Source organism: Strix aluco, chromosome Z, assembly GCF_031877795.1.
Source record: "Strix aluco isolate bStrAlu1 chromosome Z, bStrAlu1.hap1, whole genome shotgun sequence".
In the NCBI taxonomy this organism is placed as follows: domain Eukaryota; kingdom Metazoa; phylum Chordata; class Aves; order Strigiformes; family Strigidae; genus Strix; species Strix aluco.
This window is the reverse complement of record NC_133971.1, coordinates 72,124,760-72,151,182: the sequence shown is the minus strand read 5'-3', so window position 1 is coordinate 72,151,182 and position 26,423 is coordinate 72,124,760. Positions and strand designations below refer to the sequence as shown.

Here is a 26,423-nt window from a genome sequence, read left to right as displayed (position 1 = left end):
CTTTTGGTAAGTTTTGAGCCCTCGGCTACACCGAGCGATTACCTGGGAATTAAGTGCGTGTGATTGCAATCGTTTTTCTTTTGTGTGTAGTGCTATATAGCCAACCTGCAGTTTGTGCATTTATCGCAGGCGATCTTAAAGAATCTGTAGATGTTGCGTAAGAATAAACTGTACTATTTGTGAACCTGACTGCTTCTCTTGAATGCAACAGGACCCACAGCATACGGGCTGTTCGTGCATCTGGTGTCAGGCCTATAGTTACGGCCATAATTGGCGTATCTATTAAGAGATAAGTCCAGTCACCCCTGGCCCCTCTAATCTCTGAGGGCTGGCTAGAACGCAAGGGGATTCCTCTCTTACCAAATTAATTCATCACCTTAAATGCAACAGAGAGGTGTTTCATCCCTCTGATCATTTTTGGGGCCCTCCTCTGGACCCACTCCAACAGGTCCATGTCTGAGGTTCCCAGAGCTGGATACAGTACTCCAGGTGGGATCTCAGCAGAGCAGAGGGTTGGAATCATCTCCTTCAGCCTGCTGGCCACACTTCTTTTGATGCAGCCAACAATAAGGCTGGCTTTCTGGGCTGCGAGCGCACATTGCTGGCTCATGTTCAGTTTTTCATCCACCAGTACCCACCCTCAAGTCCTTCTCCACAGGGCTTCTCTCACTCCCTTCATCCCCCAGTCTGTATTTATACTGGGGACTGCCCTGACCCAGTTGCAGGACCTTCCACTTGGCCTTGTTGAACCTCAGGATGTCCTATACAAGGAGAGGAAATGACTGTGGCCTCTTTTTTTTTTTTTAAACAAGACCTGGATTGAACAAGAGCAAGATGCTTCTGCATGAGCTGTCTCATTTTCAGTTTTGACTTGATAAAACTTTGACCATTTGCATACTAATGAATTTGGATCCTGATGGTCATTAAGTGAAGTCTTCTTAATTGAGAAATTCTGTGAAAGAATTCAAACATAGAAATGGAAGAGTAAATTTTATTGAATGATGAAAAACTAATGGCATTACAGTTAAGTTTCAGCTCTCTTGCAATACTAGATTTCTGATTTTTCTGTAGCAGAAAGTGCAACAAATTAGTTATTCAGACTGTTAAAACTAGTAATTGTTAATTTCTCTTCAAAAACTGCATAGTTGAGCAGTTGTGCAACAAATATATAAATTTCTGCAAAACCCTGAAGAAAGATTTGGATGTTTTTTTGCTTTGAATCTGGTGGCAGAGGAGATCACCTGCACTGGTCAGATTCTGAGTGCCTTTTCCCTTTTTTCCCACTCTGTAAGAAAGAATTAAAACAAATGTTTAGTTAATATACTAAACATGACATTTTACATCTGCAATTATTTTGTATATTTAAGTAGTATAAATTAACAAGAAAAAACTCAGGAGTTAAGTTGCATACTTTTGTTAAATTATACAACTATTATGGGATGCAAACTTGTCTGAACACAAAATACTGCTATATAAATTAAAACAGTCAAGGCACTTATAGAATACAGAACTGAGATGTTAACATCTAGGCATAAAACCTTTTTTTGTTTTTTGTTTGTTTCTTTGTTTTTAATCCACAGATTTGGGTTACTTTTTTTTGAAAGGCATGCTATGTTTCAAAGCAGTATTCTATAAAAAAACTGGGCCTCATGTTATCAAACACAATGCCACAAAAAGTAATAATACAAGAAGGGTTGTCTTGGTCAGCCTGCAAGGTTACAGGAGAGAATAAACGCAGAAACAATAATCCCTGCAAGGCAGATGAGAACATTTTCCTAAAGCAACACACACGCGCAAAAAAAAAAAGTTAAAAAAAAAACCCACCAGCCAGCCAAACAAAAAATCCAGGGTGATGAATTAAGCAAGAAATACAGCAGGATGTAAAAAGGTAAAAGCATATTAGACTGGGGGGGAAGGAGAAAAAAAGCAACGGAATAGGTGATTTTGCAGTAAAACAAAGACAGTTTTTTGTAAATTTTGTAGTTACTCTTTTAAACCTGTTTATTACAATTAAACACAAGATAAATTTATCTTATTCAAAATTTTCTATTTACAGAGAAAAAAACATTAGCAAAGGCATGGATGGGAGGGGAAAACAGAAAGACTGAAGTTGTAAGTCAGAACAGTGATGTGAATGACTGAATTTGACAAGAGATTTACTTTAGTTTCAGTTAGTGGTATGAGCACTCAGCTTCTCTGCAAGGGACTGAACAAGCATGTATTTGTCAACTGCTGCAAGAAAATTTTAAGAAGGAACTTGCTCACTTGAGGTAAAGTGACAAGGGAAAAAAGACCACAGAAAGAGACAAGAGATTACATACAGAACTCCATGTAATGCTAGCCAAAGAATTTGATGTAGTCAGAAAAGATCTGTAGCTTCAGAAAGAGTAATTATGGCTTAATGAGCCAGTTTTCACAAAATTACAGTATTCCAACACAATGTGTTGCAACTTGAAATAGGATAGCTTGCCAAAGACTACACGGCTACCTTAAAAGTTTACATTATGTACTACAGGCTCTCCTTCTAACATGTGCAAAAGTTCACAGTCAAAACAAACAAAAAACCTACCAAAACCAAACAAAAAAAAGAACCCAAAATGTGTCAAGTCATGCACAAGTACAGATCCTTATTTGCAAATACTGTCACTCTTCAAAAAGAATGTTGAGCAGCATACTATTTATGCAAAAGTTAACTGAAATTCACTGAGTTGCGTTAGTAGCCAAGTTGAACAAAACAGCATATACACAGTCAGCAAGATGCTGAGCTTATCACTCATATTTTGACACAACTTGTTGTGAATCTACTACAAAAATTTGGCTAGAGACAGAACTAAGATACAGAACCAAAGAAAGTCTACAGTTAGTCCAGTTACACACAGTTAGACAGTGAAACCAACTTGTTGCCTGAAGAATGTTTATTGACTAGCATATTTCAAGAATTTTTGCAGTACCAAACAGGTGGTAGACTTCAACTTGCCAAAACTGTGCTTTAGTTTTGCTACTGGTTTTTTTCCTACAATATGAACTGCATTTTTTTTTTAAATTGGAAGGATTAGAGCTAATTGGTCAGTTCAGAGCACTTCACCTCATGACAGTTGTCTCAGCTACATCAAGAACAAGTAAATTTACAAACACAGAAAATAACTACCTGATATTTTGTTAATTCTGCCTGCAGTAGTTTCACTTTGGATCTTTCTTGCTCTAATGCAGCATGAAGTATAGTTACCTAAAAACGTACAGAATATGAATTTATAAAGTATCCTTAACATCTGTGAGTTTATGAAGTCAGTGTTGTTCTCCAGTAGTACCATGTGGGACAAACAGGTAATAAATACATGCTGAGTTCAAGAGTGACTACCACTATCACTGTGCATGAACTGAAAGTACAAGTAAAATATTCTTTAATGACTTATTTCCCAAGCAACATTTACTGGTTTACCTGTATACTGACATAGAAAAGCTATGAAGTTAGAAACTCTTCCAACTTTTGGACTCTGCACTAGCTCATTGCATAAAACATTTCACGGATGTAGTATTATGCAACACAGATAAGCTTATTACATCACCCTCAAAAAAATAGTACTGTTCTATATAAGACATTTGGACAAGTCAAGGGCTTAGAACTAATAGTCGCTGCAGACCAAAAACTAACCAAAAAGTCTTGCATGCTCTCTAGTACAGTGATTTGCCAACTGACATGTCTTAAGCAATCTGTAGCTCACTTGTGTTGTAAACTTGAGACTAGAAATAAATAAATAAAACAAAAAACCACAACACACCACCCAGGAAAGAAGCACCTTCTGAAGCACCCTTCTGAGCTTCGTAGCTTGGGTTACCACAGAACGATATTCCTAAAGTGCTGTTCAGGGCAGAATCATTTCAGGCATGCTGAGGTCTGCTGTCTTTCCAGAAAGAGTTCTGAGTCATACTGGAGATTTACGTAATACATGTCCTCTGACACACACAGTGCAGGGCTAAGGATGAAATGTAACATTTTTTGCTTCTAACAAGCTTTTGTTTCAGTTTCCTCCCTCCCCTGCCTCTATCACTGCCTTAAATAAATAGCATCATTGAAATACTCATGAAATTTTACATTTAGAAATCCTTGCTTACCTGTACGGTCAATTCATTTTTGATAATTTGAGATTCATCAACCTGTAGGAGTATTTCTGCTTTGTCTTTCACTACAGAGGGAGAAAAATACAGCATGAGGATCCTTCTAGATTTACAGGTCTTCATCTGCAATAGCACCGTGACATCACTTTATTTCACTATTTTGTTACCTCTAAATAATGCCATCTTCAAAGGTAGATGTTGTAAATCAAAATCAACCATTAGCTACCAGTGCCATTATAGCAGCTTCAAAAGTTCTGGAGATTAAACCCCAACCTTGCACTACTTACCCCACACTTAACCCTGTAAGCAGCATGGATTTGAGAGGTATCTATGGTGAACAAAGTCCATTAGAAAACTGAATATTGATGATGAATCGAGATTTTGGGATCATAAGTTTCACATATGAGCTCAGTCATAACTGTGGAAACTTCTATTTACTCAAATATGGAGACGTTTAAATTATTTAGCCAGTTTCTCTGAAATATTTGTGGATAACTTAAAATTCTTAATATGAAGAAATGAAGTTTTTTCCAAGGCTCAATTCTGCCATGAACTTTCTTCTCACCAAAATACAGAATACTCAGTCTGCAGAAAAACACAAAATTGCTCATTTTATAGTATGTTACTATTCCACAAAAAAAACTTCCAGAATTTTACTTCTTTGCTTTCAAAATGAAAAAAATATCATCTTGGCTCAGACACCAACCTGAAGTAGTAAAGTTCCAAGTTGAAATTTGCAATGATCAATCACATTATGAACATTTGAACTAGTTTAGACATAGTTTTTGTAAACAAACTTTCAAGAAGAAAATTGAGGGGTTTTTTAGCTGAAAATTTAGCCCTGAGAAGAAACTACATTCAAGATCTAAATTAGGAGATTGAAAAGCAAAGGCAATTTTGTAACAAAATTAGTGTGGCTGGCATCACAGACTCAAACCACTTCATCAGGCAAGATTAGGAATATTAAAGGATAACTATGCATAAGAAATATGCATGTAAATATCCTAGTATCTTTATATTGTGTATATATATAAATTATTTTTTCCTCAACTTTGACAATAAACTCCAAATCATAAACTCTGAATAGTTTTGTAATAGAAGAAAATTATCACACATTTGCATATATAATCCTGTGGTTTAGCTATCCCTATTCATTGTGTGGGAAAAGATTTGCTTAGCTGTGGAACGATGTTTCCAACAGTTCAAAGCACAGCTTGCAAAGTTGCAAGAACTGAAGTTTCCTTAAGTGTGTCTGAATAAATATTATAGATACCAGTCCAGAACAGATAGCTGTCACTAGCAAAACAGAGCCTAACTTGAAGAATCATTGTACCTAAAATGTAACTGAACAGTTTATATTTCAAAGAATGATCTCAACATGCAGCTGATTGCGTTATATAATAGCAGAAATGCAGTACTGTGTGGTCTACCAAATGCTGTTCACTGGAGTCACTGCAAACTAATAGCTTCTCAGTTCTTTATAGTTGTCATTGAGTCAAGTTATTTTTAAAAATGTGCTTTGAAAGTTCCTTCCATGTTTTAAAATTAACACTTCAGTTTCCTGATAAAACTCTTACTTTCACCTTCTTGCATCATCTTCAGAAGCTGTGCATTTCTTGCTTTTACTTCTTTATACTTTGCCTGTATTAAAGAGATTCAATTATTATATGTATACCCTACTAAAAAAAAAAAATTTATAAACTAAGCATAACTTAAGAGTCAGACTTCGAGTTTAAAATTACAACTTCTGCAGAGAATCTAATCACAGAACCACAGAATCATAGAATCATTTAGATTGGAAAAGGCCATTATGATCACCTATGTCTTAATTAAACCAAAGCCAAAGTAAGGAATACACAACAGGAGAAGTGGATTAATAACTGAGTTGAGGAAAAAAAAAAAGGCAAGCACAAAGCTTAGAGCAAGTTAAAATAAGAAAGTTAGGTCAGTGCATCGTGAGTGCAGGAACAGCCATTCAGGTCTGCCTGAAGTACACAGGCCTTTTGCATCGAGGGCTTTGTGGTTTCTCCCCTGAAAAATTACAATTATAATGCACTTTTTAGATACCAAGATAATATAAATAGTTTGCCGTATTACTTGATAAGTAGGACAAGACCCCACTGCTCTACAGTTTGTGTTACTCAGCAGTTATTGTTATCACGTTACAGTTTCTTTCCTTTTCAATTCCCTACAGTTTACTACTCAGGAACCTATTTTTGCTGGTTTTTCCAATCTATCTAATACCACCACAACTTTCTTAAGTCAGTCTTTTCCTTAACTGGCCACCTATGTCAGTTCTAGTCATTTATCTCACCTGTAAACTTACTTTTCCTGTCACAAGTCTCTTCGTACAGTTTGCTCTTGTACACTCTTGCAAGAAGTTTAATTCCAGATTTATTTTTTCTGTAATGAAGAAGCTACTATCTTCCACTCTGAGTATGACACCAGTCCTTGAGGATAATTAACTTACATTTAAGCCAGACCTTTCATGGCCACCTAAAACTGTATTAAGGTCTCTGGACAAGTTCATAAAATTAAACAGCTGTACCATCATCCATCACCTCACCAGTATCCTTCTGCATTGTATTTATTCTGTCAAATGTGATCAAGTGCTGATAATGGTAAATATGAATGAGTTAATACTTTAAAATTTCACCTGAGCATTCCAACTTCTGTACACAGTGAAAACTGCTGTTAACAAAGTTCATGTCTTTATTACTACAAGTATTTCTTTGAAGCATCAAAAAACTCCCAATCTGTCAACCTGCTCAGTCTACCTTAAACAATGAATAAAAATAGTAATAAAATAGTTTAAAATAATTCTATGTTGCTTTACTGTACTTTGTTACAATGCCAGTTCCTCATGGAAATTTTGCCCTTTTTACTCTAGATACTATCCAGACTAATCAGACTCTGCTGGAAACAGGGAGCTACTCTGGTATATAGCAATACCGTGTAATTATTAATAAGCAAATATTTTTTTCCTGGTGTGTTTTAGCATATGGTGAATCTGATTTCCAATTACACTTGTAGGAAAAGGTGTAACAAAATAGGAAAAGATGTAACAAAATACAGGACTCCATTCTTCTTACACTACAGCTTCAAAAGAACTTCTCTTAAACCTGATAAAATATTCATTTATTTCTTTAACCGCTTGGACTGAATCTAAAAAAAAAAATCCCAACAACAAGTAGTTCTTAAATGCAAGAAAAGCTGAGTAGAATTTAAAAAAATAGGTTGGAAAAGACCCAAAAAAGTCCAACTTCCTGCTCAAAGCAGAGCTAATTTTCCAAGGCAGATCAGATTGCTCAAGATCTTGCCTAGTCTTAGATTACATCTTTATTTTTTTGACCATGAAAACAGCAATACTAGAAAACAAGTAGTGACTGATATGTCAGATATGAAGTTTATTTGTGGATGCTTTGTCTTGATTCTTTTGATTATTTTTAGATGCTTAACTTAACCAAGAAAGACCACTTCTGTGGTACTGAAGGAATAATTTGCTCTGTAAATACATATCTGTGGCCAGTCTAAAGCATCTCTGCAGATCGGTCACATTTTAATAACTACTTTGTTTCAAATATATAATAACGTTAAATTTTGTCTACTATTTGAAGGTAGTATCAGCTACATACCTCCCACTGAGTTATTATATTTTTCAGTTGCTCAATTTCTGCATCTTTCTTCTCAAGCTCGAGCTTTAGTCGTTCTGTTTTTCCATCTTTCAAAACACTCTCCTATAAGCAAGGAAAGGTCACTTCTTAATAATTTAGTCATGTGAATTTGATTTTTGGGAAAGGCAACTTACTTGTTAGAGAAGAGAGTTTTTGATCAAAACTAAAGAGGTATATGTGAATAGATACCAAAAGGATAAGAAATGCAGTAATAAATATTGGCATTTTCTGAGGAGCAAAAATTATTTCAATCACAAGTGTTTCATGTTAAAAAAATTAACTCATTTAAATACCTCTCCAGATAGATAAAATATTACAGTGTTGTGGGTTTTTTAATTCTTTAAGATTATCATGCTTTTGATCTGTGCTTTCTTCTACTCAGGTGCTCCCTTCTGATCACTGAATAAGCTTCATTAGGCAAGCTTCTTCACTTCAGAGTGACTGCTGTTTTACATGCCTGGTTCTGTTCATGAGATGTGCAGTTATCTGTTTCACTGTAATCAGTGAGCTGGACTCTCCTTTTCTCTCTTTCAAGTATTCTGTGAACATCATCTTCCAGCCTGTTGAAAAATCCTCCATCATGCAATGAAGACTGGGAGGAGTTCAGCTCCTGTTAAAAGTAAGTACTATAACATATCTTCCTTTATGTATAAGTTAATATTGAGCTAGAAATCAACATGTTTAAAGAAGTAATGGAAAAGCATTGTATCCAGATATGACGTCCACCTAGAGAGCATGATACCAGTTGAGGAGCCTGGAAATTAATTAACAGTTAACATTTAGCCAATTATGAGATTACACAAAAGCATGAAGTTGGAATTTAATAATTTTGCACTATGACTACACTGATTTATGTTTTGTTTCACTGTTAACTATTCTTCCAAGAGTTTTAATATTTGTGGACAGTACCACAACATAGTAGCATCACAGTACTTTATCTAAATTGCTTTTTTGTACTACAATTTGTGTTTTTTAACATGCTTTTAAATCTGCAACTTGCATCAAAGACTATCTGAAAACTAAAGAAGCAAGAGGTAGTTCTAAGAAAGCCAATACTCAGTTCTCAAGGTAAAAGAACTGCAGACGTATATCTCTATTATGCATCTGTAAAAATTTTCCGAATGGCAATTGCTCAGTTTCAGAATGTATAATTGATTGTCACTACAGAAAGTGCCAAAATAATTACCTACTAAATGTAAGAGGGTTTGGGTTTTTTTTTAATTAAACTAGTTTGACTAAGACTCACCTCATGTTTTTTAGCAAGGTTATCTGAAAAGAACAGGAAAAAAATGACATCAGTAGGTTAATCAAATCTTGTACAGCTAGCTATTGAAACAAGACATTTTGAAAAGTGGGGGGTAAAAGCCCATCTATTGAAGTTCTTCAACATCAACTCTCCTATCAAAGTCAGAATTTAAAAAAATCATTACTAAAGCATTAGAAGCCATGGTTATAAACTATGTCGTACATCAATCCCTGTGTTTGCATCTTCTCCCAAATCTTTCAGACTATTTAATCAAAAGCAGCATCCCATATTTGTTTGCTTCAGTTGAAGTGGAAGGCATGTCTTTGGTACAGACACTTGAGGAATTTGTTGGTTTGTTTCTTTTTAAGTCTATTTAGACTTCTATAGCATGTATCTCACTGTATACATGAATGCCTTCCATGCCTTTGAGCATTTTCCTCTATTCAGATTATCTGGAAATAACATGTTTAATAAATATTGTAGATTTAGATAAAAACATCCTTAAAAGAAATTAGAAATTTGTTAGAAAACAAATTACTTTCTTCCTTTTCTAGAATCTACCTTGATTTCTTCACTAAAATTCAGAATCTCTGCTCTATAGACACATACTAATTTTCAATATATAAATAATGCATATAATGAGTGGATATAAGTTATTTCAAGATTTACTCATCTTAATAAAAGCCAGTATCATGAAGAAAGGCAAACAATGACTTGCTATTACCCAGGAAACGGAGAAACTCAGTTGCCTGAGGAGTGCAAACTTAGTAAAAAAACCCACTTAGATTTAAAAAAAAAGGTGACGTTAAGAGTGTTTCAGTCCACCACCCACCCCGGGGATAATATGTGAAATTATGCTTTCCTTAACTTTTCCTTTTCTTCCTGCTAATCTAACTAGCCCATTATTATATAACGAACACTTAGCTTTTAGACTCAGTAGGATGCACTAACTGAAAATCATTTAGTGTTTGTTTAAACACAATATTAATGAACAGAGACAGAAGGGCATTTTGCTGTTAGCACACACACTAAGAAAATTCCAAGTAGAACAGCTCGTATGGTATGATAAGGCATACCTATATTACTGTCTGACTGAAAGTCTTTCAGAGACACAGTGAGAGGTTTGTCTTTTCCTTGCTGGTTCTTTTTCTTATTCACAGACTTTGACTGGGGTGAAGTACTTTCAACGTTTTCATATTCCTAGAAGAATAAAGTCCCACTGGTATAATTTTCTTCAATACCCAAATATTTTTTCCTGAAGCTTTATGAAGGAAAAAAATAATGATCATGTACTATAGGAGATTTTAGCCTTAACAGTAATTTGAAGGCTTCAGATTGGTTTAAAGAGTGCAAGACATATCAGCAATTAAGCATCAATTCTGTTCTCTGAAGCAGAGCATTGCTCTTCACTGAACAGCAAATGAACAATCAGCCTAGTACTTCCTCAATCACCTACATCAAATTTTATCCAAAAACTCATAAACTGAGGATATACAGTAGTCAAATGCAGGAAGGCAGAGTGCTACACAATGCAGGTTAGTACTTTCTTTTTACCTTCTTTTTATGCTCAAAATATGCTTATTCATTCAGTATAAGTCAGAGTGCTATTAGTGTGCAGCAATGCTCTACCATTTGACCTTACTCCTATTGAAATCACCCATTTGAACTGCAGTCGCACCTCCCCACACATCTACGTAAAAATTCTTAGCAAATTATTAATGTTCCAGCTGTTAAAAATAATCTTAAGCACTAATTAAATATTTTAACTAAGATTAAAAATACATTAAATGTTAAATAATCTTAAGAAAAAAATTGTTATACAGAAAGCAAATATAGAAATGGAGTGCTTTTTCCATAGAAACAAGATTTGTTCAGCATACACATGTACGGTATATTTTGTATAGTATATATTTTAAACTATTTGGAGGTAATTCTCAGAAAGTCTACAAATGATGCTATGCTGCTATGCCTGAAGATTGTCTTCGCTTTAATGAAAACTTTTAGTATGCAAGTTAAAAATTTATGCTTGGTTTTCAAGAACTATGGTACTGTTTTGAGGGTACCCCTCAAAAAACTGAAGTGTTATACAGAGATATTTGCACAAAAGTGCACATGCAATTTTTATTTCTTTATGATGCATAATTGTATTTAAATGTACATATTTTCATAACATTTCATTAGCTCCTGATTTATTGCGAGTAAGAACCAACTTCTGTTAGAAATAAAAATTTCATCTAAGCATACTTTTTCAGAACAATTCTTCAGTGTTCCATAAAAACCATTCAGAAAACAGCATCCTGACGTATACAGTTTATTACAATTAAAATATTTACACTCAAAACCAGGTAAAATGTTAGTAAAAATGCAGATGATTCAACTGTAACTAACACTTTAAGGCCTAAGGAGAAGCCAGTGCTTTGATTCTCTTACTCTTCAAGCGTGCCGAATTTTTTCTGAGGAAGGTCAGGGTCTCTTGTTGTACTCTTAAAAAATTTCACTGCATTTATATGCCAGAAAATGAAAAAGTAAAACTAACTTTCTACCTTTACAGGACAATTAAAAAAGAATTAAAAACCAACAATCAGCCAATACTATTATATATGGTTTCTTTCAAATCTAATATTTCTCTGAACTCTTAAACATCTGAACAGTGTAAGCAAACAATTTATGTGAATGGTACTTTTAGAAGGTTTTTTTGGTTTATTTTTTTAAATTCAAGCCTCAAACTTACACAGCTTTTACATTAGGATGAATCCTGCAAATACCTTTTTGTGCTCTTCATATTCCAGTTTGCTTAGCAGCAATGCTTTTTCAAGATCAGCTTCAAACATTTCAGATGTCAGCTGAAGAAACAAAATTAACATATTTTATGTGATTCGATTATTAAAAAAAAAGGCAGATAAAACCACTAAGACCACCCTAAATGTCAATTTCAATACATGTATCACTACAATTGCCAAAAAGCTAAGTTTCACTGATGTGACATATGACATTATTAAGTTAATACACCTTTTTGTACCATAAGTAATAAAGTATCTTGCTACAGCAAACTTTGCAATGAATGTAAGCGTAAGTTGTGCATATCTTTATGTAATACAGTTTTCATCTTAATGATTTGTTTAGTGATATCTTTAAAATATTTATTTTTAGTCTGAAACATGAAAGCCAGAGGATGTCAAAGGATGAAAATGGTCATTGCAGACCACCAGAAAGTCTAAGCGCTCACCCATTGCATAGAAAAGATTAGGTTAAGTGCACTTCATTTTTTTCTTGAAAGGAAGGCAGAACTAAGAAAACCTGAATTATTTCAAGATATTTTCTCTTTCATTTCTGAGAAAACAAAGTATGTAGGTCTTCTTGGGAGATGCAAAGAAAATTTGAAGCTTTCTAGGTGTGCGCTATGAAGAACCAAGAACCACAGAACAGGAATGAAGGATGGGTTATCTCTTTTTTCCTGTGTTCTAGGAAAATAGGAAGGTGCAGGGAAGTCCAGCTTCTGCTGCGTAGAAGGCTCAAGGATTGAGCTGAGAAGACCAGTACCAGCAACAGTTCAATGGAGCAAAAATAAGAGATTTACCTAGAAGAGATAGATGCTATAGTCGAGGTAGATGGTGGATAATCTAAATGTATAAATAGCTAATAATATGTTTACAGCAAAGTTAACCAAGATTAAGTTGTTCTGAATGCAAAACTCTGTTCGTTTGAGGTCTATGGTCTTAAGGAACCACTACAATCCCCTGTGTGATGTGCTGCCAAATAGAAGTCTATGCTTCATCATAGCGCTCTCCTCATGCGCTTTACCAAAATATTAATTAGTAGAAGTAATTATCTATAATTTTCTTGTTCTTTGAATTTCAATTGAAGTCCTTTTCATTCATTCCTGAATAAACTACAATAGCTGTTAAAGTGAATAAATTACTTAAGTGGTCTTAATGTACTTTGCTCAAACTGGGCTGTGTGAAATACCTTAGCTTTTTTGTCTACAGGAACCACGTTCTGAAAAAACCTTACAGGTTCTCATGTACCTGCTTTAGATATGCCTAAGAGTGATTAATTACACAGTGTAGAAGCACACACACTCTTCCTAATTGTTCAACAATTCATCTGATCAGCCTCGCTTAAGAGAAGACCAAAGCACTGCTTCTAGTTGTTCCCTTTTGAGCGGTTATTTGAAACACAGTGAAATAGCGCTCTCACCACATACCGCTACAAGATTTCGGGGCGCTGTCGTTCCTCGCTGCGCGTTTGGCTCGTGGTTCGAGCTCAGCGCCGGTCGCACGGGGCCGCCCCGGGGCGGGCTCGATCCGGGGAGGGGGGGCCAGGGCCAGCGCCCCGCCCGGAGGGGCCGCAGCGGCCATCCCCGGAGCGCGGCCGGGGGCAGGAGTGGGGGGCTGGCGACAAAGAGGCGGGAGGAGGGGCGGCGCAGCGGCCAGGGGTGGGTTTCTCTCAGTAGCTAGATCGGCAATTAGAGGGCCGATAACTGACAATAAATTAAATTGACTGACATGCCCCAAAAATCAGTGAACTGCTTTTGCCCACAGCTGTTGAATCCAATCTGACAATGGTAGTTATCTACCAAAATTTAGGCCTTGTAGTCTACTACACTGAAAAACTCAACATGATGAAAAAGGAGAGAATGGGGATTAAAAACACCCAGACTACCAAAAAGAGAACAATTAACACACAAAAATAACGTAAACGCACAAGAAAGATGAATTTAGGATGTTTGCCTCTGTGTGTCTGAAAGTGCTAATTTAGCACACAATCTCCTAATAATTATTAAGTACTACCACAATGTTGCTGTAACTATTATAAATTGCACAAAAATTGCATTATGTGATCTCTAGTACGACACCCTATCATAATTTACTTACCTAGCAGTCATTCAGTTTGGGGCAAGACTGCATGTTTGAAGTTGGCTATACAAAGGTTGCTACTCCTAAGGGTAATCCCTGCATACACAAATGTGTACTGTGCAACATTCCCCAATAAAAGTAAGGCAGCTTCAGTGGGATGGAACAGTCAGATGTAAATCACCCTGAAGTCATGCTTTTGGCACAGTCATAGGCAGGGAAAGAGAAGAGCTTGGAGCACAAACATTCCAAATTTTATTTCAGGTCATTTAACAATTAAACTACAGAGAAGCTAGACAAGTGCCTGCCCCATCTCCTCTTGGGTTGTTCAGAGAATACAACTGAATGGGTCAAGTTTTGAACAAGTGTGAGGAAAATCTACCCGTGGCCCTCAGTAATGTATCAGTTCTGAGTCCCTCAGATCAAGCAGACAGATTATTGCTCAGCAGATTTGCCTTCTCAGACCTACTCCAAAGCCTATGCTTTTCTTCACTCAATACTGTGCTCAAAGCATCAAGTCTCCAATACTTGTACCTTGTGTCTGTAATCAGATTTACCTCAAGACTACAATTCTTGAAATCAGTTATCCATGGATTCTTCAAATTATAGCCTTACAGAACATAACAAATTAATAATTTAACAGAATTGATAAACAAACACTAACTCATTACTTCGAAAAAGTACCACTGAATGCATATCCTGAAATGGAACTGTTATACAATTTGGGCAACAAGATGACAGACAAGAGGACAAGTTATTACTGAAACTGCTGGTGATAAATAGAAATAATAAAGCAGAGCTGTGAATATTGAAGGCTCATGGTTCTTTGTGTGATACTGGCCTTTACTTCCTAATTTTCATCTCAGGGTCACAAGTCCTTTACCACCTTGTTAGTAGGCTACTGCAGAAATCAGTGGGGACTCACAGGCTTTTAATAATTCTCCTTAAAAGCCTAAAAATGAATACACCATAATCAAACTAAATTCCTCACCATTTTCACTCGTGTCCTTTTTCCCCTCTCATATAAGAAAAAACAAGCTAATTCAATGCCTGCCAGTGCTGTAATACATCAGCAGCATCTACAAACAGTGAAATAACAGTGAACTAACAGTTTTAAAAGGAATCTTATTGATTACACATATTTTACTGAGAATATCCTAACAAGACATGTACTCCATGTTATATACTTTGAGCCATGGCAAATGTTTTTATTGTTGTTCTAAGACAAGAATCACAAGTAGCAATTTCTTTTTCCACTCATCAGATTCCTATATTCACATAATTTAAGAGTGTCTGGGTAAAGTTAAAAGTAAGTTTAAAGCACTTAGGGCAACTTTTTGGCACTTTGAGGTCTAAACTCCAATGCTCTAAACCATTTATGAACCAAACAAGTTCACTGTAACCTCTATGGTTGCCTCAAAACCTACAGTGTCAAAGTCATACCAGTAACTTGAAACAAAGTTTAATTGTTTCATGTTTACAAAATATCAAAACTGCAATCTAACAGTGATCATGACAGTGTCAACCATTTCACTAAATGCTTAGTGTAGCAAAGTTAACACAGGATTTGTTGAAAAAAACATTCACCATTCACACTGTATCTTCATTCTTTACACTCTGTCCACTGTGACCATATGTAGTTGTGCTGCAAAACAGTCTACTCTTCAACCTCAAGAACTGTGACAGCATTTGACTATTCCTTTTTCTCACAAAAATGGGACAGAGATGTCTTTAGACTGTAAATATTGTATGTTACAATTATGATAATTGCTCTAAAGTTGTTTTTAAAATAAAAGAATCCTACAGTAACTTTACAGCCCATATGTCAGTAAGATCAAAATTAATGAGAATTGATGGCTTGTAACTGAGTTTATTTTGTCTGACCATTTCACCACCCAGTAATTAGACTACAAAATTCTTTTTTACCTGAAATAATTGCTTCATATCACACAATAAAAAACTGCAAGTACTGAGCAAAGCAAATCTGCACCTTAAAAAGTAATTCTGAAGTTAATTAGCTCTGGAAATTTTCAAGAGGATTATTAGGTCATTACTCCACCACTAGGACAACCATCTAGAAGCCTGGAAAGTTAAGAACTTGGCTGTACTTTGTTTAAGGAGGCACCTATACCAAATCATTAGCAATACACACACATAAAAAAAAAAAAAAAAATTAAGGCCAGTATCCAAATGTCAGTCTTTCATCAATATGGCTTTCTGTATCACATCTTAATTAGAACAACTATCTTTTTTGTTGAGGCATAAGTTGAAAATTGTCTATAACAGAAAATAACATCCTAGTAGATACCAGCATGTAAGTTCAACAGCTTCATGAAACACTTTTTAACTCCAGTTGGTGTCACTTACTAGCAATTTGCCTTGAAGAAGGTTGTGCAAAGTTAAATATTCTGAAGGGCATCTTCAAACATAACAAGACAGCCCAAACTATTATCCATAGTGAATGAGTGCATAGCAGACAGTTATTTAAAAGGCATCTAGAAAAGTGTACCAAAACGTTTCTTTAAGCACCATCCAGAAACGTGCACTAAAACAAATTCTTTCTTTGTCCATCTATGCTATTTTGGCCTAAAATAGTTGAAATCCAGCTATGAGGTATGTAAACTATAAACTATATTTGACAAAAGTTGTGGCCTGAATTTTCACTGAAACCTTTCCTTCTTTGTGGCAATATTTTGTTGCTTCCTCTCCAGCCATCTCTCTTTACCCATGAGACTTAACTTCATGGAGTAACGTATTTCAGGAAAGCAAAAAACAGCTAAATACAGTAAGCTGTACCTGCTCATCTCTTTGTCTCCACTCCTGCCAATTTTCTTCCTGAGAGTCTTTCTGCCTTGCAGCGTGTATGTTTTGTTCATGCTGAGATAGACAGCCTCCACATGAGGATTTCTGAGGAATCTTTTTAAAAGCAAGGTTTCTGAGCTGCAAAACAGTTATTTTTAACATTAATCAGAATGTTGACAAGTATACAGAAACAGTGTTAATGGATTAACAAAGGCATTCAGACACATGTGCTTTTAGACATGCATGTGCTTTACCTTACTCTGTAGGTATGTAAATTTTTATTTATTCATTTATGGTAACACACCATAATGTAAAATTATGGGAAACGGTGGATCAGAAACACCACATCCACGTAACATAAACCGATGAAAAAGTAAATATATTTTGCCAGCTGAAAATACTTTCAACAAATCTGAACAGATAACTGTGTCTGACAGATTTCTGCTGGATCGGGTATTACAGTGTGCTCACTGCTGACCCAAATTAAATATAATGCCAAAGAAAAGGTCGCATACATGGATTTGGCACACAGAGGAACTAGAGGTTCAGGTAGAAAAAGAACAACGTATACAGTCCTTACAGTTTGTCAACAGTCTAAAGTTGGTCACAGTTTAAGAACCTGTAATAAGCATTATTTTTAATTGCTGTACCATATGGATACAACAGTGCCATCTTAAAAATACCTTACATGATTATAGAATTTGATAGTGGACAAATAACCTGCAAATTTGGCAGCTCAAAGACATTCACTGCTCACGCTTACATATTAACTGACGCTCTGGTCCTTACTTGGAGTGAAAATAAAAGACACCGATACAATCTACTATCAGTTTAGAGACAGGGATCTCCTTATCATAAAGGCTCCCAGAAGGGAGAAAGAAGCTATTAACAGATGAAAGAGGAAACAGAGTACAGTAACAGTGTTCTCCTTACTGTGTGTTTATTGAGTGTCATGACTCCTTCCTCAAACGGCAGCTCATCTTAGCTTAAAGTTACTTAAAATCAGGCAATAATGCACCTATTTCAGAAATGTTTTCCTTCCCCTCCAAACAGTCCCCTAGCCATACTACCATACTACCTTGTGCTTGGCTACTGTCTCTCTTGCTGCCTGCCCCAGCACTACAACCCCTGCTTCCTTCTTCAGATTACAGTGCTGGCAAGAACACTGGTGCAGACCATTCTGGTGTATAATTTCAGTGGAGTACAGCCATAGGAACAGTACATGCTGGGGTGAAGAAAATGAGTCGGCCCTCACTTGCCTCCTTGCCATCAAGTATCATTTTCATGCAAATTAATTTCTGTAGATATATGCAATGCATATGTATACACACAATTATTTTTATAGTGTTAAAAGTTTTGATGGTGTTAAGGTGGGCATAAAGAAACATCGGGGCATGCTTATTGAAAACTTAATCTTCAATATAAAGAGAACAGCATCAAAGCTGAAAAAAACTCACTTTGCTTAGCACTACTGAAATGACTAAAAATTCAAAGATTTTAAGTTTAATAGATACTAAAAGAAAAAAAATGGGTTTGGGGGTTTTGTTTGTCTTACATACTAAAATTGGTAAGAGATCTGTACAATTTCAGGCAGAGAGATCATCTCAGATCAGTTGTCAGACACAGCAAACTAGAATTCCAGGTCCCAGAATCTTGGAACAGTTATTTCAGTCTCACTTCTTAATTTCCATTTATGAGCCTCAAGAATCCCAATGTCAGAAAATCACCACTGTTTTCTGGATTTAATAGATTAAGAGACTGGACTAATGAATAAATCTAAAAATTACAATTTAGGAAACCAGATGTTAAAGCTCTTCAGACAGAGTAGGTAGGTCTAACTGCCTCTTGAAAAGAAAAAACAAACCTTGAAAGCACATTTCCAATTTAATATACTGGCTGTCCAAGCAGGCAACTAGACCTGACTACCTACAAACTTCTGAAAACAAGTTGTTTCCTATCAATCACTTCTTAGAAAGGTCATACCCTTCATCAGAAATTAATTATTGAAGTGGTGATGTCAAAAAAGAAAAACCTAGCAATTTATTTGCATTAAAAGTTTTCAAATTCTGTAGTAGTGAGTATCCTACTTTTACATAAAAAATTCTTAATAAGGCAAAGAAAAAAAAAGCAGTCTCTGTGACTAAGTAGCATTTGTTTCATAAAAAAACAAAACAATGACTTGTCAGGGACAGCAGAAATTATTTATCAAATAACAACTTTACCCACTACTGAAAATATAATCCCTTTACCTCATTGGCCTCACTCTGCTGCTGTTCTTTCTTTTTTCTCCTTTTCTTTCTTTTTTTCTCATTTGTAGATGATCTTCCCCCTGAAGCCTGAGATTTACTGGCACCCCGGCCACTTCCTCCTTTGCCAGGCTCCAATTCAGTATCGCTTTCGACTTGTAGTAAAGCAAAACGAGATGCAGTGGTAGGAACTGAACCAATTGCAGTAGATGCCATTGCCATATCTGAAATTCTACTGAGCTGGCTTCTTTTTAGTTATTAGTTTTCCTAGGAAAGTAGCACAGAAATAAGAATGAAAACAATGATTGACCAAATAATCAGTAATTCCTATCTGTTAGCTGCAGGATTTGTATAAAAAATCCTTCAAAACTCAGTATTATTTCTTTATATTTTTACTAAGCTGCATTAAGTATTTGAACAAGAACTACAAAAGGAAAGAATAATCTATAAGACAACAGTTATTTTAGGCTAATACATTTGTTCCCAAGTGATCATGTTTGATGGGAAAAAAACAATTAGAAGGCTCTGAAAGAAGTTGGCCTTCATGATCTGGAGGGGAAAAAACAAAAACCCACAAACACAGCAATAGTGTAGGGCTCCAAAACTATTTCAGATGTGATCCCTGGAGCCCGACAAACACATGGTTTGAGAAAGAAACAACTAGGTATTACGCATATGCAGGCTCTAATTCTGGGTAAGCAGCCTTATTTCTTATTTTACAAGTAGCATCACTTTGTTCCCAAGCCACTGGAAATTCAACAAGCAGTTTCCTCCACAGGGAGGTGAGCCAAGCATTGCAGCTGGTACTATTCTCAAGCATCAGGCTCACCTGTTCTTATAGCACAACACTAAGGATATGTTGGGGAGAAGCAGAACTGGGAAACACACTTAGGCCTTCCATTGCACCCTGTAGCTATAAACAACATGTATATTCCCATGATACTACTCCAAAGTACAGATCATTTCTTTAGTGTAAAAGTTAAATTTTTGTTATAAGAATATTTGTCTCATTGCAATTTTTCCATGCAAAGTTTAGTGAATTAAGAAAAGATTGAAAGTGATGTTATTTCATCAGTGATTATAAATTTCATAGAAAACATCTAGCTATGTTGATGTACTACGATAGAGAGGTGGTGTGAAATAATACATACTTTTTGAAAATGCTGTTTGGAAAGAAATCCTTACAGTTTGACCACTCTAACCTAAGATGTTGAATGCCTGCTCAGATGGTCTACAAATGTGCTGCTTGTTGACTATTATTAGAGAAGAACATGAGAATCTACAGAAATTTCAAGAGGTAGTCTGGAATTTAGTGATAAAAACATTCTCAAGGACAAAACTGTACAGGTGCTCTGAAGATGCTCAGACATATCACAAGAAACAATGCTATGTTACCAATGTTTTGTCACCATTGTGACCATTACCCAAAATAATTATTGAAAAGAAGTATTACATTTTATTTCTCAGAGGTTAAAGAGAATGAGCAAGTAAGCTAATACTGTCCTCATTCAAGTTTACCGAAAACAAAGGTTACAGTGAACAGCATGCTTCTCATACAAAGATTACCCTACACTATTTCTCTCAAAAAAGGAAAATGAAGCTGATCATATGAAGCTCGTTGTATTCCAAGAATAAAACAAACTTGACATCAAATTGTGAATCTACCTGATGCTGATATTCAGATTGTCTGATCAGACCACAACCACAGATCTAAAAAAAAAATTATCAGTCACATCTAAAACACATTAAGTAATTAATACCTGTTAATCTCTTTAAATGGTTAAATAATAGGGTAAGTTTGGATTTTCCTGGGTTTGTGTATATGCTTTTACATGCATTTTAATATTCAATAACTATAGTTATCCTGCTTAGGAGCTTAGTTACAGCGCTTATAACTTGAACATTCAGTAAGTTGAAACCTGAATCTCAGAGAAAAGATTAGATACATCTTCACTAAAAAACAGTGCTAAAGATAAGCACTCAGCCACGCTGTAACATGAAGTTACAATACTGGATGGTACTCTTGCCACTATACCAGACTACAACAGTCTTAACGCTGGAAGTTTGTAAACTCTCTGCTGTACTTGGCTTTAAAAAAAAAAAATTAGTGCACTAATTAGTACAGGATGATTCTAATCAGCCAAAAGCTTGGCATTTCTAGTCTCTATTTACTTACTGTGATATATTTGGGTTTTCATATAAATAGATATATAGATAGATAGATAAACAGCACAACAGTGTTTATTAAGTTAACAGCTGCTAATGGTGCCAAATACTTCTTTTTGCCTATGCAGTTTGAAAACATTTCATATTTTCAAGCTGCAGTGATAGCAGCTAGATCCTTCGGAAATACAATTTCAGAGAAAACATCATCAAGATACAATTATTAGTCACTCTTGAACAAGAGATAAAAGAAAAATAAAGAGGTTGGACTCAGCCATAGCAGCTGAAGCTCTACACCACTATGAAATACAGCTGCAAACTCCTGTCTCCCTTTTCAACAAACACAACAGGTATACTTTTGCTGGCTGACTGCAGCTGGCATGTAATTAAGTGCCCGGCTGACAAGCACATTAAGCGAGTACTACCCATGGAATTCTGCTGTTATAATTCACTGAAATACTTCAGTAACAACATGAAATTAATTTACAGAGTTTTATTCCTGAATGACATTTGTTTCCACAGAACAGAACAAATGGATAGTAATAAGCTTGTAGAGGAAACTGCAAGATAGATTATTCTTCAGTTCAATCTAAGAGAGCTGTTAACATGGCTAATTCAGTTAGTAGGACATTTCAATACAGCTACTCATATTACAGCAGGATCTAAGCATCCTACTTCTGCAACACTTAAAGATGGATCCAGTGATTCACTGAGGCCTACCACCATGCCATGCTTCACATTTTAATACCACACCTACAATTCTGACAGACAAATTTTACCAAGTACCTAATACTTTAGTTCCAAGATTTGACTCCTCTTCCCATAGGAAAGCAATGGACTGATCTCAAAAGCTTTCAGCTAAGCATAGATGCTTGCCACCCATTTTACAAGATTATTTTTTCCTTTAACAGAAATGTAAGTTGTGTTGTTCTTTATTATGAGAGATATGAACAGTCTTATAAAATTAAAGCATTGACATTCTTGAGGTTGTGGTTGTGCTCAAAGAGGCTTTCTGATCACACAAAAAAAGCATTCAAATACCACAAAGTGTTTTGTAATTCCACAGATCAAACTAGGATCTGAAAAATCATTTCAATCTTTACAGTGGTTTCAGGAGTTTTGCAGTCTGAAAAATGTTACGTATTCATAACAGTCAGTTGGCCAAAGCCTATCTAAATTCAAGACAATTCCTTTTCTTACGATATGGAGTACAGCAAAAATCTCCAAAAGGAGTAAAAGGAAGCTGTGCAGATGCTACAAGCACACTTTACTCATTTATCTCAAGTGAGACAGCAAGTTAAAGAAAGCCCAACAAACGAACATCAGTACTTGGAGTTGTTTTTGTTGAAGGTTAAACTTTTAGAACAATGTAGCAATATTATGCTTAGGTCAAGAAAGATGTTCTTTGTATACGCCAAAGGCATGCCTAATCAGAAGAACAAGTAGACAGCCTTCTTTGAGCAAGGACATCCCAGAATAATTAGACCTCGAAGAGGATACATTGCCAACTTGGCAAGCAAACTTAAGGTCCATGTACCCTTAGCTGAACTACCCTCACTATAATACTAAAACCCTTGCCTGTAGCTCAAGAAGACCCTTGCCCAGGTGAAGACCCTTCCCCTGAGCATGTGTAGTAGTAGTATTGTGTCAGCAGTATTATAATTGTATGTAAATTACTAACCAATCGTCATAGAGAGGATGGACTTGGAAAATTACTAACTCTGCAAGTTTTGTGTATAAATATAGCATGAAAAGTCCCATTGGTGTGCTTGATGGTGGGAAAGCACTGAGCACCTAGCTTGAGCAACTCTAAAATAAATAAGCAGTGTCTCTCCTGAGTGTGTGATTATCGACCTATTGCACACCAGGCAACAAACCCACTTTTCAGACAACATTTCCATGCGTGTCACGCATTAGCACTAGTCACATGCTCCTGAGAAGACTTTCTCTAATGTACCAAGAAAGTTATTAACTCTCCATTTTTATGTTAATGAAAAGATCACTGATAATGGATTTCAAAGTTGCAACATCACTATGGCATTGATACACAGGTGGCACCAATAAATGACCCAGTTTCAACACCTTCTGCTTTGCAAATCACTAGCAGGCTATTAGTTCAACTGTCTCTGCAATCTGTTTCAAACTATAAAGTCAGTGAGAAGGGTTCCTACAACTGACATATTATTCAGCTTGATATATTAACAACATAAAATAAGCATGACACCATATAATTTCAAGGCACCATAGAAGCATTTGTTATAACTAGCAAGTAGTAATTTTTTTGGTGCTCTACTCATTCCTAGGTCATACTCTTCTATAAATCATATCAGCCTACGTGAACAGATTACAGTGGAGTTCGGTACTAAATCAATAGATTATACCAAGCTGGTCCCATTTATGAAACATGTAATGTATTACTTCAGCATGTTCGATACAGTGATTTGTAAGCACAAAGTGCTTACTCTACCTTAAGGTCTTTGTAAACAAGGAGACATATTTAGAAAGTTAAAATTGTGTCATAACTGAAAAAAGAAGGTATTTTTTTAACTTCAGTTCCCTGAAGCGTACTAAGTATACTCAGAAACATATGATCCATCAATGTCCTGAAACACTTCAGTCTCATTTTAGACATGATGTAAGAAAGTGCAGTAATAAAAGTAACACACTCATCTGGCATTACTGTAACTTGAAATCCCTTTCATATCAGTTACTTACATTTACCCACACGTTGCGAGTGAAATAGCTTTTGAAACACTTGAGTTTTAAAAGCTCTAGTGCAAACTGTCCAATACATATAATAAGAAGTATTTAGCACACATCCACAAGCTTACTTTGTTTGAGCATCAGCAGCTTCCTGGCCTGTGTGCAGCTCTGCGCATATGCACGAGTTACCATTTCACTGCAAGCACCTCTTAAGAAATGAGCAGTACATCACAATTTAGGAACCTCTAGTACACCTTTAAGCATCTGTGAAACAATCACATAGCTTTAAATGTGGGGCTTTATGATTTCAAGGAAAACATGCTGAAGGGCCCAAAAATAAAACCTGTTTCCTATTTAACCACTATCATCATCAAATAAACCTCTAATATAAAGGTGCAGGTTGTAGAAAACTTGGCACATACGGTGTTGTCATGCTAAATCTCCTTCCCACAATCTAATCGTCTCTACCACTAAAATACATATTTATGATAATCTACAATCAATATATGTTCTTAGCAAACACCTGAAGTATTGACTGACTTCAGTACTTGCTTGTAGAATTGAAATAACACTAAAATACACAACATACATTTGTAAGTGAAGGAATATGTCCGCTCCCTACTGGCACCGATCCACCTTCGCACCTTTTGCACATCACGTATTGATCTTTGCCTGTTCATTCATTTATGACAGCAAGCTCGATCTACTTTTCCCTATCGGTGCGCTTAGAGGAAGTTTTGCACAGGAGGTCCTCTCAGTTGGACAAACTCCACTTAGATTGTTTTTGTTTTATACCACCTGATCAAAAGCTATGAAGTTGCATTAAACTGCTCTAAGTCCTTAAAATTACTTGAAGTCATCAGATTGTCAATGAGTTTCACAAGACACTTCACAGCCAAAAGAAACCCAACCCAAAACCCCACACCTGGTTCAGAAATCTACAAGAGTTGGAGCACCGGCATTCACAGCAGCAGTAAACCTGTGGCAGGCGGAGGGCCTTGCAGCTTCAAAGGGGAATATGGCGAACGCACTGCAGGGCTTTGGAAAAAATAGTATTTTTGAGGAAGAACGCTTTTTAAAGCATTTTTAAAACTCAGGCAAGTCTGACTTTGTCAGTCAGCATCCTATGCTCGAACGTAACCTCCCTTGCTTTTCCTCCCTTGACTTCTCCCCTCCCACCCCCCCTCCAAAAAAAAAAAAAAAAGTTAAAGGAAATTAGTTAAGCTTTAAGGTTAGGAACTTTTACCTAACAAAACCTGAAGCTTCACACTCGATTTATTGTGCGTGACCAACGCAACAAAAAATGCCCGCGTTCTTACTAGAGACCGGTACGTACTAGTAACCTTAAACAAACAAATAACCAGTGACCAGTGTACGATCGGCATTTCTGCCGCGCTCGGGTTTTCCTCTCATGACCGCACCTCTCGCCCAGACACCAGCCCCCTCCGCGCCGCGGCAGACGGCCAACGGACAGATCCCCCCGTGGCGGAGGCGCCCGGTGCCCGGTCCGGTTGGACGCGGCCCCCCGCCCGCCTCGCGCCACACGTTCACCGCGAGCGGGCGGCAGCAGCGGGCGGGCGCAGCTCGGCGAGAGCGGCGGTGGGGCGGGGCAGGCCTGCCCGGCGCCCGCCGCCACCTGCCGCCCCCGCGGAAGGAGCCGCTGGGAGGCGCGGCCCCCGGCCCCGGGTGGGCGCTCTCCTTCCCTGCCACCACAGGCCCGCGGCCGCCCGCTCCCCGCCGCGGGCAGGGCAGGGCGGCGCGGCGCGGAGCCCCGACCGCCGCGGAAGGGGCAGCGGCTGGGGGACGAGAAGGAGCGGCGGCGAGTGGGGCGGGCGCCCCCGGCGGGACACTCACTCCGGTGGCGGCGGCGCGGCGCGGCGGGGCGGGGCGGGGGCGCTGCCCCGGGGCCGGCGGTTACAACGGGCCAGCGGGGGCGGGCCCGAGCGCCGCAGCTGCGGCGCGCGCCGCTGGCCGGCGGGCTCGTGGCTGTCTCTCGCCCGCTGGTTGGCCGGGCACAGGGGCGCGCGCTGTGCTCCCGGCACTGCGTCACCGCGGCGTCGCCGCTGTGGCCCGGCGGCTGGTGCGGGCTCCGGCCGGGGTCAAACCGATTGCGGGCCGCGGGCGGGCCGCCGCTGCCCGGCACGCGCCGCCCCCGGCGCCGCGTCGGAGGTCGAGGCGAGCGGGGCGGCGCCCCAACCACTCGCGGGGCTGCGCGAAGCCCTGGCGTCCCCCGGGACTGAGCTGCGCCGCGCCCGCCGGTGCGCGGCCGCCCGCCCGAGGGCCGCTGCGCCGGGGGTAGGGCGCTGCCCTGCCCGCGGGAGGGGAGGGGGCAGCGCCCGGCCCCCGCCTGGGGTGGCTGGCGAAGGAGGGAGCGGGGCTAGGGGGGCCGCGCCGCCGGGACCCGAGGGGCGCACCGGGAGGGCTGATGGCGGGGGAACCGGGTCGGTGCCCCGGTTCCCGTTGGATCCGCGCGGAACGCCGTACCTGCGCCAGCCGTGGGGAAAGGCGACGTGTCTCCTCGAGCCGCCTCAAAGCGCCGCCCTTGGCGAGCACCGACCGCCCGCGGGACGGAGAAAAAAACTCCGCAAGACCGGGCCTGTAGGTTGTGGGCGCTGCGGGG

General features: G+C 38.1%; 1 protein-coding gene across 5 annotated transcripts; it reads right to left on the bottom strand.

Annotated features, from left to right (window-relative positions):
• Window positions 1-976: 976 nt before the first annotated feature.
• Window positions 977-26,307, bottom strand: GKAP1 (G kinase anchoring protein 1). 5 transcript variants are annotated; one of them, XM_074812259.1, is made up of 12 exons: window positions 26,288-26,307; window positions 18,941-19,204; window positions 16,686-16,829; window positions 11,802-11,879; window positions 10,113-10,236; window positions 9,037-9,059; window positions 8,248-8,400; window positions 7,752-7,853; window positions 5,694-5,757; window positions 4,114-4,184; window positions 3,149-3,226; window positions 977-1,285 (listed from the first exon to the last, which is right to left on the bottom strand). In XM_074812259.1, the coding sequence occupies exons 2-12, from the start codon at window positions 19,157-19,159 to the stop codon at window positions 1,238-1,240; spliced, it is 1,104 nt and encodes a 367-aa protein (XP_074668360.1). In that variant the 5' UTR covers window positions 19,160-19,204; window positions 26,288-26,307; the 3' UTR covers window positions 977-1,237. The 5 variants fall into 5 exon arrangements, with proteins under 5 accessions (XP_074668360.1, XP_074668362.1, XP_074668359.1 ...); XM_074812261.1 differs by lacking the exon at window positions 26,288-26,307 and adding an exon at window positions 25,658-25,767 and having other exon boundaries at window positions 5,700-5,757; XM_074812258.1 differs by lacking the exon at window positions 26,288-26,307 and adding an exon at window positions 25,658-25,766.
• Between the last annotated feature and the right edge of the window lie 116 nt (window positions 26,308-26,423).